Source organism: Choloepus didactylus, chromosome X (assembly GCF_015220235.1).
Source record: "Choloepus didactylus isolate mChoDid1 chromosome X, mChoDid1.pri, whole genome shotgun sequence".
Lineage (NCBI taxonomy): Eukaryota > Metazoa > Chordata > Mammalia > Pilosa > Megalonychidae > Choloepus > Choloepus didactylus.
The window spans coordinates 143,834,630-143,848,235 of NC_051334.1; the positions used below are offsets into that span (position 1 = coordinate 143,834,630).

At 39.3% G+C, this 13,606-nt stretch overlaps 2 protein-coding genes across 2 annotated transcripts; one reads left to right on the forward strand and one right to left on the reverse strand.

The window, feature by feature from the left end:
• Positions 1 to 6,531: 6,531 nt before the first annotated feature.
• Positions 6,532 to 7,852, reverse strand: RNF113A (ring finger protein 113A). The gene is made up of 2 exons (XM_037822432.1): positions 6,687 to 7,852; positions 6,532 to 6,584 (listed from the first exon to the last, which is right to left on the reverse strand). Exons 1-2 carry the CDS (start codon positions 7,684 to 7,686, stop codon positions 6,547 to 6,549), a joined length of 1,038 nt encoding a protein of 345 aa, XP_037678360.1. The 5' UTR covers positions 7,687 to 7,852; the 3' UTR covers positions 6,532 to 6,546.
• Positions 7,853 to 7,898: 46 nt separating this feature from the next.
• NDUFA1 (NADH:ubiquinone oxidoreductase subunit A1) lies at positions 7,899 to 12,764 on the forward strand. Its single transcript, XM_037822433.1, has 3 exons — positions 7,899 to 8,105; positions 8,962 to 9,051; positions 12,716 to 12,764. Exons 1-3 carry the CDS (start codon positions 8,004 to 8,006, stop codon positions 12,734 to 12,736), a joined length of 213 nt encoding a protein of 70 aa, XP_037678361.1. The 5' UTR covers positions 7,899 to 8,003; the 3' UTR covers positions 12,737 to 12,764.
• Positions 12,765 to 13,606: the final 842 nt, after the last annotated feature.

Below are 13,606 nucleotides of genomic sequence, written 5' to 3' on the forward strand. Positions count from 1 at the left end.
TTTTATTTTTTATTCTTATTTTGATTCTTTCTGGTGTAAGGAAAATGTTCAAAAGTAGATTGGGGTGATGAATGCACAGCTATATGATGGTACTGTGAACAGTTGATTGTACACCATGGATGATTGTATGGTATGTGAATATATCGCAATAAAACTGAATTTAATTAAAAAAAAAAAGAGTAAGTGGGAGAAGAGATGGATTTCCAGCATGACAGCATGAGGAGCTCCACAGACCAATTCCCCAGTGAAACTGATGAAAATTATTTAAAATCAACCCATTTAATATCGCTGAAAATGGTCCTAAAGGTATATACCAAATAAAAATATTCAAGAAAATGTACTAAAATTCGGTTAAGACAGCAAGAGTCTGTAGTATTTGAACCAAGACCACTCTCTTCCTAACCCCTCCCTGCTCAGCAAGACGGAAGCTCCTCTCCAGACCTGTACAGCCGAAACCATGGGGTTCCCTCTGTCTCTGCTTAAAGTGCGAGGGCTATCTTCCCAGGAGCAGCAAGTAGGACATCAGCATTTCTCATTGAGGAAAAGTACTGAAGAATAAATTTGGCCAGTAGGTGGGGGCTCCCTTCTTCTAACCATCCACTACTGGTGGAATAGAGGCTCTACCTTGAACAGGGTGTTGCTGAGAATAATGGTGCCCCAATTACCTGTGCCCCAGATCATAAACTGATGTTTTACAACGGAAGAGGCAAACTGAGAAGACATGGCCACACCTAGGGCTCAGCTCCTAAATCTGGGTGTTACTCAGAAAGAAGCATGCCATTGTCCCCAACTCTAGCTATAGAGACTTGTCTCAGACATTTTGCCTGAGGAAGAAGCAGGCCTTAAACCAGATAGCTCCTAATCTCTTCCCTAAGGAACTGGCTTCATTTTCCACAAAGGGTAGAGAAATTCAAGCCTAGGAGTGCTCTCAAAAACAGTGGAGGTCATGGGGAAAAGTGCCTGGGATGATATTGGTAGATTCATTGGAGATAAAGGCTAAATTGTAGGCCATCTAATTTGTGAGAGAGAACTGGGTAGAGAGCTGGGAGGAGCCTTCCTGGGGTCAGAACAAATTAAACACTGACTTCAGGAACTTTTCCTTCAAAGGAGACCTAATTTGATGGAGTTAGTTTGTAGAGCAATTTATGCCTGAAGGCATTGTTGAAAGTAATGGCGGAATCGGTCCACAATTAGTAAAATTTAACACCCAAGGCTTGCCTGTTGAGGAACAACCTCAGAAGGTGTGTATCTGTAGGGAATAGACTTCTCTAAAATAATCCAGCCAGTCACTAAACAAATAAATAAGAAAAAACAAAAACAAAACAAAACAAAACAAAAAAACAATATCACAACATCAAGCTTGGGGTGGGGGAGGGAACCAAATCTAGAATTGCTACAAATGTATTATCTAAAATGTCCATTTTCCAACAAACACTAGGAGACATGCAAAAAAACAGAAATGTATGACCCATACAGTGGGGTAAAGGCAGGTAATGGAAACTGCCTATGAGAGGAACTAGATGTCAGATTTAAAAGCAAAGACATCAAAGTAGACATTATAAATATATTCAAATAAATAAAGGAAAGCATGATTAAAGAAGTAAAAGAAGGTATGATGACAGTGTTGCATCAAACAGAGAATTTCAATAAAGAGATAGAAATTATTTAAAAGAACCAGATGGAAATTCCAGAGTTGCAAAATACAATAACTGAAATGAAAATTTTTAGTGAAATGAAAATTTCACTAAAGTAGATTTGAATTGGCATAAGAAGGAATTAGTTATCTTGAAGGTAGCTCAATTGAGTGTGCAATCTGAAGAACACAGAGAAAACAGAATGATGAAGAACCTCAGAGAAATGCGTGACACTATTACATGCACAAATATATGCATAACGGGAATACGAGAAGGAGAGGAGAGAAAGGAGCAAAACAAATATTTGAACATATTCAAAGTGCTCAAAGAAAAAAACTGTTAACCAAGAATCCTATATCCAGGAAAGGCATCTTTCAAAAATAAAGGCAAAATAAAGATATTCCCAGATAAACTAAACCAGAGACTTTTTGCTAGTAGAAATACTAAAGGAAGTTTTTCAGGCTGAAAGCAAATGACCCTAGATGGTAATCAGAATACACACACGCACACAAAAGAAAACCCACCCAAAACCAAAACCAACCAACCAAAAAAACAAAAAAACCCGAATCACCAGTAAAGGTGTTATATAATTATAAAAGACTATAAAGAAAGACTCTTTTTTTCTCTTGATTTTAAAAGCAGTTATAGAAAACAATATGCATATAATATATTGTTGGTTCTATAACATATAGAAATGTAATATATTTTCCAATAACAGTACAAAGGAGGCAGATGGGAGCAAAGCTGTATTGGGCTAGGGAAATGACTCCACTTGGTAACTCAAATCCATGGGAACAAATGAAGAGAATCAGAAATGAAAACTAAGACGGTTAATATAAGTAAATATATACTTGCTCTCCTTTCTTTGCTCAGCTCCTTTAAAAGTCATAAAATTACACAAAGTAACAATTATAACAATGTATTGTTGGGTTTAAACATTTGTAGAAGTAATGTGTATAACAATAATGCCATGAAAAGGGAGAAAAGGGAATAGCTCTATATGAGAGTAATGTTTCTATATCTTACTGGAATTAAGTTAGTATAAATATGAAGCTGATTCTGAGAAGATGTATATAGTAGTCTCTAGAACCACCATTAAGGAAATAACTGGCTGTGATGTTTGGTTCTTTTAATAAAACCTGACCTCACCATAAGAATCAGAACTGGATCCAGGAATGAAACACAGGAGGAGTCAAGAAACAAGTTCCAACTCAACAATAACAAAATCAACAACTCAGTTTAAAAAATGGGCAAAGTACTTGAATAGACATTTTTCCAAAGAAGATATACAAATGAACAGTAGGTGCATGAAAAGATTCTCAACATCATTCTTCAGGGAAAATGCAAATCAAAATCATGAGATACCATAAAAATAAGTGTTGATGAGGATATGGAGAAATTGGAACACTCATACATTGCTGGAGGGAGTGTAAAATGTGCAGCCTCTGTGAAAAACAGTCTGGCCTTTCCTCAAAATGTTAGACATAGAGTTACCATGTGACTCAAACTGTTCTAATCCTAGGTATCTCCTCAAGAGAAATGAAAACATGTGTCCACAGAAAAACTTGTACAGGAAAGTTCATCGCAGCATTATTCACAATAGCCAAAAAGTGGAAACAACCTAAATGTCCATCAGCGCTTGAGTGGATAAACAAAATGTGTTATACCCATAGAATGGAATAGTTTTCAACTATATTAAGGGATGAAGTACTGCTACATGTTATGACATGGATGAACCTTGAAAACATTATGCTTAGTGAAAGAAGCCAGACACAAAAGGACAAATATTATATAACTCCATTTGTACAAAATGTCCAAAATAGGCAAATCTATAGACATAGAAAATAGATGAGTGGTTGCTTAGACCTGAGAGGGATGGGGGTATGGGGGGGGGGGTGGTGATTGCTAAAGGATATGGGTTTCTTTTTGAGATGATGAAAATGTCCTAAAATTGACTGTAGTAATGGTTGCACAACTGTGAGTATACTAAAAACGCTCTGAATAGGTGAGTTGTATGGTATGTGAAGTATATCTCAGTAAAAAATAGAGAAAATGAACGATGAGAAAAGGAAGACATCAAGTATGTATTTTTCTTGGTTTGGTGAGAGGGAAGGAGAGATAAATAGCTATAGAATAAAGCTAGGTCAAAGAAAAAAAAGCAGGGAAGTGGTTACCATAAAAGCCAGCAGAGTGATTACCTTTGTGTGTGTTGTGGGGTGGAAGGGTAGAGTCCAGAGGAGATACGAGAGGCTTCTGGAGTGTTGTTAGTTTTGTATGTCTTGACCTGGATGGCAGTTACGCAGGTGTTCCTATACAATTATTTGTTATACTGCAAAGTTGTGTTTTCTGCATTTTTTGGTATATGTGCTATGTGTCACACACAAAAAATTAATATAATTCACCAGGGTCTTTCCATCTCAGTAAATGGCCCCAACTTCTACCTGGTTGCTCAGGTCAGAAATCTTAGTCACCTTGACACTTTATTTTCTCCTACACCCCACATCCAACCTATTAGTAAACCTTGTCAGTTTTACCTTCAAAATATATCCACATTCTGACCACTTCTCAACACCACCTGGTCTGAGCCATCATCATCTCTCACCTGGATGATGGCAGTAGCTCTGTAACTGATCTCCTTGCTTCCTCCCTTGCTCTCCCTCTCCTAATTTATTCTTTACACAGCAACCAGAGTTTCTCTTTTTTTCCTCTGACTTGAAGGTATTGAAGTGCACATATCTTAAGTGTACTGTTCAATGTGATGCACTCATGTAACAAAACACCCCAATTAAGATTTAAAATATTTCCTTTACCCTCGAAAGTTCCAGAAGGATCTTTTTTTGAAGTCCCATCAGATCATGTCACACTCCTCTGTTTAAAACCTTCCAGTGGTTCTTTATACAGCTATACAGCTCTATATGACTGTACAGTCTACCCCCTCCCTCCATTACTTCTCTTAGCTAATCTTATAGTTCTTTCCTCTTCCTTTAGTCTACTGCTTTCCTCACTGTTCCTAGGACATGTCAGGCATTCTCATGCCTCAGGGCCTTTGCACTTGCTGTTCTGTCTGGAACACCCTTCTCCCAGGCTTCACTGATTTCTCTGCTCAAATGTTACCTTATCAGAGAGGTCCTCCCTGATCATCCTCAACACCACTCTACTCTTATCTCCTTACCTTTCTTTATTCTTCACAGTATTTATCACAACCTGATATTATATCTGTTATTGTCTCATGTAAGTTCCATGGGAGTTGGGACTTTTGTTTTTGTCATGGCTGTATCTCCATTGCCTAGAGCAATGCCTGGCATATAGTGGGTGCTCAAAGAAATATTTATTAAGAGAATGAATTTCCACAGTCACAAGTCTAGTCCCTTCTATCATCATCTCTCATCTGGATATGCGCAAGAGCCTTCTGATATTCCTGCCACAAGTTTGATTCCCCTTCAATACATTTTCCACACTGCAGAATCATCTTTTTAAAATTGAAACCCAATAATCTCACGTCCCTTCTTAAACACCTTTGATGGTATCCCTTTGCCCTTCAGATAAAAATCCCAAGTCCTTAATGTGGCTAGCAAGGTGTCTTCTCTCTGGCCCTGTCTGACTACCTGGTCGCTTTGTCTCTTTCTGCCAGCCATCCTGGGCTGCTTTGAGTTCTTTATTGAAGCCAATCTCTCACATCAGGTCCTTAGTATATGCTTGACCCTCTGCCTGGGATACTTTCTCCTACTCACCTGTCAGGTCTCAGTTTGAGGGTCATTTTCTAGGGGAGCCTCCTCTGACCTTTCAGATTAGGTTGGCTCCTTCAGAGTCCAGCTCTGATCTCATCTTTGTCCTGATGCTTTTTTAGCCCTTTTCCCAGTAGGCAGTTTCTCATGTGTCTCATCTTACTTTATGTATTCTGGGATATAGAGTGTCTCACATTGTATCAAGTGAGTTTATGTCTCTGAACACCTCCAAGGCTGAGATTGGGTTAATCCCGGGAGATCAACCCACTGCACTCTTTTGTTGTACTCATCACACTCGCCATTGCTTGTTTAATGTCCAGCTTCATATGGACAGGGGCTGTGCTAATACCCCCTATACCAAGTATAGTGCCTGGCAGAGAGTAGCTGCTCAAAGCTTATCTTTAAATGGATTAATGGATGTGGATAAAAGATATTGTAACCCAGAATTTATTTTTGTATCTGTTTCCTGGGATCAGCCCAAATTCTAGCCCAATCAATACCTCTCTGGGCATATTTATTAACTGCTTATTATATGCTAAGCACTGGACTAGTAAATCAAGCAGTTCACCAACCAGCTGGGAAGACAGGTACATAAAAAGGATATGATCAGCTCTATTACAGTCTTTAAGAATACAGATAGTTTCAGATTATAAAATACTAGGTTTTTGCCCCACGCAGGTGCACAAGTTCACATGTGGCTATCACATTGGACAGCACAGTATAGACCATTTCCATCATCTACGGAAGGGGGTGCAGTTACCTATAGGTGCTTTAAAGAGAGCAAGGACCATTTCCCATGCACCCACCCGGTGGTCCTAGCTACCAGTCCCCCAACCCAATTCCCCACCCCCCAACCCCCACCACCAATCACACACCTTGGCTTGGGTGTATTTTGAAAGAAGTAAAGACTCCTAGGGCTCCCAACAGAGATAATGTGCGAAAGCACTTTGTAAACTAAGTGATACAGAAATGTGTTATAATAAATAGGTTCAGTTACTGCTTCCATCACAGCTTTGGTTACTTCAAGCAAATTCTAGCTCTTTTCTCAAACTTCAAAACACCAATTCTGTAATTTATGCCAAAGGATTCTGAAAAGAGTATGTTACACACAGGTAAAGTGTTTATCCCAGGGCTAAAAATCCAGATTATACCTACCTCCATGCTTTTACAACAAGACATTCAGGACTCTAATTCACCACCTGCCTCCTCCTCTTAGTCACTTTCCCTAGAAAGGAAGGACACAAATTAAGATTTCCAAAACAACAAAACATTTATTTTGAGATTTGAGAATTAGGAGAAACCTAAGTAATGGGAATCGGATCCTCACTGGGGTCTTCTGGGAAATCGGAAGCACCACCTTCCTCCGCAGCTTGATGCTTCTCCAGTTTGGCAATCAATTCTTTCGCTGGATTGAAGACGCCATTGGTCTGCTGGTCACAGACATAGCAACGCGGGGAGGTGCGGAAATGCTGCAATGCACAGGTCTCGCAGAAATAATGCCTGCACTTGGTGACAACTGGATTTTGGAAGGTCTGGCGACAGATGAAACACTTGAATGGTATTTCCTCATCATCGCTTCCCACTTCATAGTTTTCATCCTCATAGACACCATAGCGACCCTCATCAAGCTCACGTTCAATCTGCCACCCATGCTTGTAATCTGAGCGATCATGGAGGAACTTGCAGCTGTCTCCGAAGCCGCAGAAGCCAGTTTCCTTGTAGTCCTTACAGATGTCAGGCTGGTAATCCCAGCGCACGGTGGCACGTAGATGCTCCGGAGCTCGAATGGGGCCCTTCCTCACCATTCCGGAGGAGGCATTGCCCATAGACGTGTCTTTGGGCTTCATGTATTTCTGATAATTATTGATTCCCCGATAGATTTTGTCATCTTCCTTGCCCCTCCGCTCTTCCTGGATCTTCTGGCTACGCTCGAAGATAGCTTGTGCGTCATGCTCCTTCTCAGTGTCTAGCTCGTAAACAGCAGTCGCCCCCATATCCTCTGGTCCCACGGGTTTTGCAGAACGGGTGGACTTGTAGACCACGCCGAGACTCCCGGGTTCATTCTCTTCCTCGCTACTCAGATCGCCGTAAGCCTCCTTCTGTTTACCGCTGCCACGAGTCTTCTGTATCATCGGATTGTGGATCGTCCGCTTCTTTTCCGGGCGAACTACAGTGCTGCCTTCCTCACTACTGCTGCTGCTTTCTCCCGGCTCTGAGTCGCAGACCGGGCGCTTTCTGCGGCCTGCAGCATTTTTACGTCCAGGTTTTTTGAAGAGGAAGGTGCACACCTGGTCTGTGCTCTTTCCTGGGGAAAGCTGCTCTGCCATTTTGGGGTCTCAAGCTCCGAAACGGCTGCGGTGTACAGAGACGCACGGGGCCTCTTCGTCACTGCACGTCGTGCACTCCGCCGCGAGTCGCTGGCAAGGAGGCTGGCGAAGCAGGACTGCTGGAGCAGAGAGCGCAAGAGCGTGATCGCGTTCGCACCTCCTACTTGAGCCCTACCGGACTCCGTCGCTTCCTCCGGAGACGTACACGACGCAGCTTCGCTTGTCGGACTGCCGCGGAGCCTACCGGGAAGGTAGCTGCAGCTGGGTCATCTTCAGTGGCGCAGGAGTTGGTTTTTGGTCTTGGTACCCCTACCGCGATGTGGTTCGAGATTCTCCCTGGACTCGCCGTCATGGGGGTGTGTTTGCTCATCCCCGGAGTGGCCACTGCGAACATCCACAAGTTCACTAACGGGGGCAAGGTAAGGCGGCTGCCCCGGTCCCCGTTCGAAAATGACGGCGGGGCAGGAAGGTCGTTAGGATCCGGGGCCTCTCTTCGAGGTTGGGAATTCCACGGTCGGCCCTTTCCTTTTTTAGTGTTACCTAAAAGCTGAGGCTTGCGGGATGAAACCGGACAGAAACCACATCCTACTTAAGCAAGAAACAGCTAGATAACTGTGTGGAGAAAAGTGGGTAAAAGGGTAGAGCAGAGATTTGGGGGCTGGGAAGACAGGAGAATAGAAGTAGGTCCAAACAGATAGGCAAAGGGGAGGCGTCAGTGTTGCCTCCACTCGCTCCGACTTCTAATCTCTATTCACACTTGCTCGATATTGATTTTAATTTCTCGCTCACATCTCGGTAGCTTCTCGTTCTTCTTCCCTACCTTTAGGTTTTTCCCTTGATTTTTTTTTTTTTATTCCCAGCATTTTCTTGCAAGCCTATAGGAATGCACCCCCAAGATCTTGCGTGTCACATCAGGTTTTTAGTTTGCCTCTCTTCTAGTTCTTCACATCATTTCTAGAGTACAGTCAGGGTATTAAACTATTTGCTTTCTGGTTTTGTGATTGCACTTCACATGTGACCTACCGCTCGGTAGGGTTCCCAAAAGGCAACAATTAAACACTTCTTAAAAGACAAAAAAAATAAAACATGGATGCTGGTTAAAATGGAAAGGCGTAAGAAGTGATGATTACCACTTCAATTCTGAAGTTTAGTGGCCTGGTTTTGGTCTGGTTAATTTTTTATTTTAGTGACTATTACATTTAATGACATTTTATTTTAGTGACTTACATTTTTAGAATCTTCATAAACTGCAACGGAATTGTCTTTTATTTGTAGGAAAAGAGGGTTGCCCATTATTCATATCAGTGGAATTTGATGGAAAGAGATAGGCGGATCTCCGGGGTGAATCGTTACTATGTATCAAAGGTAAGATGAACCTGCTGCTAGCAGGCCCACCTGCAGGGTTGCGGCAGTTCCGGTAATGCCTTGCCTAAGGTCATACAGCTTGTAAGGAAGTGACATTTGAGATTAGGACCATAGCCCATGCCTTTAGCCCCTATACTGTAGTACCTATCCAGTTGGTAGTTACATTGTTAATGACCTCATTTTTCAAAATAAAAACCTGGTTACTCTATTGTCAGGTCGCAAATTGTGTATGGAATATTCCTGGCCAGTGTAATACAGGAGACTGGGAGTCTTTGACCTACAGTGGTTGGACACTGTTTTTAAAAAAGATGCAAATGGGTTTTTGATGACTGCTTTTCTGAGTAATGGTTTACATTTTTAAACATTGTAAATCCTGAGTGTCCCAATGTTTGATTTTGAAAACAACCCACCCTACAGCGGTGTATATTAGTTAAAGGTACCAGAGAATCCATTAAAAGGACCAATTGTGCATCCTGGTGGGAAATACACAAGCTTTGAAGGTAGACAGGCTTGGATTTGAATCTCTGCTCCACTTTAGACAGGTTGTTTAGCCTCTAATCCTCTGTTTCCTCATTTGTAAAACAAAATTGCTAAAGACTTATCTGATAGGGTTTTATGATGTGACAGTATTTAATACATACGTGAGGAACAGTTATTAAATGTTTCCTTCCTTTGTTAGTTTCAAAGTTATCTTTATTCTAGTTTAATTGGCTCAGGGGCATAGACAATATGGACTACAAGTCAGTGATAATATGATGTCTTAAAATCTGAAAATACACTGAAATTCCTAGAACAGTACATTTACCATTTGTTTACTGCTAGCAGTTGACAGCTGTTTCTTTCCATTTGAATAACCTTCTAGAGTAAAGAACTGTTCTACCCCCAAACTAACCATAGTATGTTTTATGGAAAAATAAGTCATATTAGAAGCCAAAGTGCAGATCGATATCTGAGCAAACTTTTTTTTTATGCAAGAGCAAAGGATATGTGTTTTAAAAACAAGCCAATTATGGTCTCTTTGAAATGTTCTTTTATTGTATGTTTGTTTTCTTTTTAACTTTTTTTTCATACAGTTGATTTAAAAAAGAAGGGAAAGTTAAAAAAAAAAATAAAATAAAATAAAAACAAGCCAAAAGGTGTTCTTTTTTATTTTAATTTTAATTTTATTTTTTGGAATAATGAAAATGTTCCAAGTTTGATTGTGGTGATGAATGCACAACTATATGACAATACTGTAAACAACTGATTGTACACTTTGAATGATTGTATGTTATGTAATTATATCTTAATAAAATTGCATTTAAAAAAAAGCAAAACAAGCCAAAACACAGTTTCAGTAGCTTAAGATCTCTGGGTTTCTGCCCTAAGATGCAAGTGAAGGAAGTAGGCCTTACTACCATGGGGGTATAAAACAGGAAGTAGTATTGATAGAGGAGAGAGGTTAAGCAGAGGAGAGGGGTAAAGATGGAATTTGCTGAGTACTTACAGTTGGTGGTTTGAAACTTGGTCACATCATTTTAATTTTACTTGAGCTGAGCCTAGTGCTGTTTCTTGGTTTTTTGAATACATATAAAGACTAATAGAATGTACCTTCTAAATAACAGTGGAAGAATTACCTTACCCTAAGAATCATGTAACATTCTATTAGATATAGATTATAGCTGATTATAAGGAGAAATAATAGTAACATTTTGATCTCTAACATTGTACATAGGTACTTGTTTGAGGATTAAATCACAAGCTGAGTACAAACACCTGGGCAAACCTCTTTTGGCAACTGAGAATTAGATTGAATAATGAGAATTTATATTTGTTTAGTGCCGTGTCTATAAAGTGCTTTTCACGTGTTGTTCATTTACCTTCTTTTTAAAATTACATAAGTAATTTATGAGTGCATCTTATAAAAATTTTGAAAGTACAAACAGTAAAAAGCAAAGGCCCCTCTTCTCTCACACTCCCCCACCCCACCCCTACCATGCATAGAAAAGAAATGCATGCAATCCTACTCCTCTCTCTGGAGGAAACCATTGTTTTCAACCTGATACATATCCTTCTGGACTTTTTCCTGTATATTCCCATGCATATGCATGTTATATATACAAAGGTTTTTTTTTAACTTTATCGAAAAATTAAACAAACCAACAAAAAAAAAACCCCACAACATTTCAAACAAAACAAAGCAAAGGATTAAGAAAAACAAATAACCTAAAATAACTACTTTGCTTCCAGCAATACATACAGTTTTTAAATACCTTAAATTGGATCATCCTGTACATATCCTCTCTGGTAGTTTTTTATTACTTAAATTTAATACATACAGGTAGGTCTACCTCAGTGGTTCTCATCTGTGGGTGATTTTCCCCTCCAGGCAACATTTTGTAATGTCTGAAGACATTTTTGCTTGATACAATGTGTGTGTGGGGTGCTACTTGGCATCTAGTGGGGAGAGGCCAGGGATGCTGTGAAACATCCCTACAGTTCACAGAACAGGCCCGCACAATGAAGTTATCCAGTCTAAAATGTCAATATTGCCAAGGTTGAGAAACCCTGGTGTACATTCTTTTTACTGTGGTATTGTATTCCATAGTTGTCCCATAGGTATTCATAGTTTATTCTCCTATGGATGACACTTGGGGCATTTCCTTTTTGAAAAATTCCTTTTAAAAAATTGCAGTGAAAATTCTAGTACATGCCTTCTTTAGGCACATGTGTGAGTATTTTTGCAGGATTAATTTTGTAGAATAAATTCCTGAGTAGAATGGTGAGACAAAGTGAAGTGTCGTAAATGTTGACAAATACTGCCAAATTGCCCTTCAGAAGGGTCGTATCAAATTACACTTCCAAGTGAATCAGGATTTCTAAGAGTAAGGTTCTAGGAGTATGCAATCGTAACATCTCTCCAGGTGATTCTGTAATAGTAAACAAGGTACCTGGCCTGTATTATTTTAGCACCTGGAAGAAATGTTGTCGGTGATTAATCTTTTAAGTTATAGCTGTTGTGACTTGAATCTAATATGCAATGAAATATGGGTTCTGGGTCTTTTGATTAAATAGTGTAGAGGTTATGAGCCAAGGGTTCTGGAGTTGGGGTGCCTGGGTTTGGATTCTGGCTCTGGTACTACTTCACTGATTTAAGCAAGTGACTTTTAACCTCTCTAAACCTTCATTTCCTTATCTGTAAAAAAAGAAAACTGGAATGAGGATAATAATGTATCCACGTCATGTTGACTGAAAATGGATTTTATCTTATTTTTCTCTGACTCACATAAGGGTTCTTTAAATAAGGATCCAGGTGGTAAACTGTTGCTTTTCATGTAAAGTGATATGTTTGCTCCTGTCAGAAAATGAAAACCAGAAATCATTACAGGTTATTCTTTTTACCTTAGCGATTATAAAATTGAGTTCAATTTATTGTTCCAGTCAGAGAAATGTGGGATGTGAAAGCACTTCTCTTCCTTTTAGATTGATTTGGTTTTATTTTATCCTTAAATGTCTTATTGTATTTTTCATGTCTGTAAATTTGTAAATCCTCAAGGACCCCTTCAAGTCCTTTGGTCATATATATATATTAATAATAACAGTGGGTGACACTGGAAACAAGAGTACATATACTTATCTGAAGGGAACAGAATTCTCACACTGTCCTTTTTAAATTGCTTTTCAGGGTTTGGAGAATATTGACTGACTCACGGAAGCATTTTCCTGATGGATGAAAAAAAAATAACTCAGTTATGAGCACCTACCCCTGCTGAAAGTTTATACTGTGGTATATTATGTAGCATGCAGTGTATTATAAGGTGCTTAATAAAAATAAAATGAAAAAGAAAAATCAGAAGTGTTCTTTACTTTTAAAAATAGTCCTACACAAAATCAAGCAGTCTACCCAATGTAGCTTTATCACTTTAATTCATATGCAGACTGTTAAAAACTGGAAGGCAGCTGAGGATTGTAAAATTATAGACATAATGTACACCAAGCACTTAATACTTCATACAAGGTAGTTGCTGCTATTGTTATAGATGTTACTATATTAAAAAGCATTGTTTCTTTAGAGATCACTAGGAGAACATAGGAAAAGTATTTTTTTTCCTAGTTCCTTTTCTGAGTGAATCCTACAGTGTTAAAAATTCCAGTTAGGACACTTAAATTGAGATTGCACCTTCAGCTTCCATGTATTCTTTATGGTATCTGACATAGTATGTACTTAAATAGTGATTTTTGTTTTAGTATAGAGCAGCAACAGCAACCATTCAGTTTATTAAAATGAGAGTACTGTCTACTTGAAATAAAAGGTTCTATGTTAAAGGTAGCTACATAATATGAACATCTGGAAATGTATAACTGCAGTGAAGGTGGTGATAATTCCATGTGTATCCATCAATGCCCCAGTTGACATTAGGCCCTGCAAGGCCACAAAAATGTTTTTTAGCTTGCTCTTTTATCCAGTTTAACATTTGAACTGGTGATAACTTTAAGGACACCTGCCTTCTATGATTTACGTTGACTCCATTGAAAGCACATTTCCAGAAGGAAGGATTTGGCATTGACATTGAAG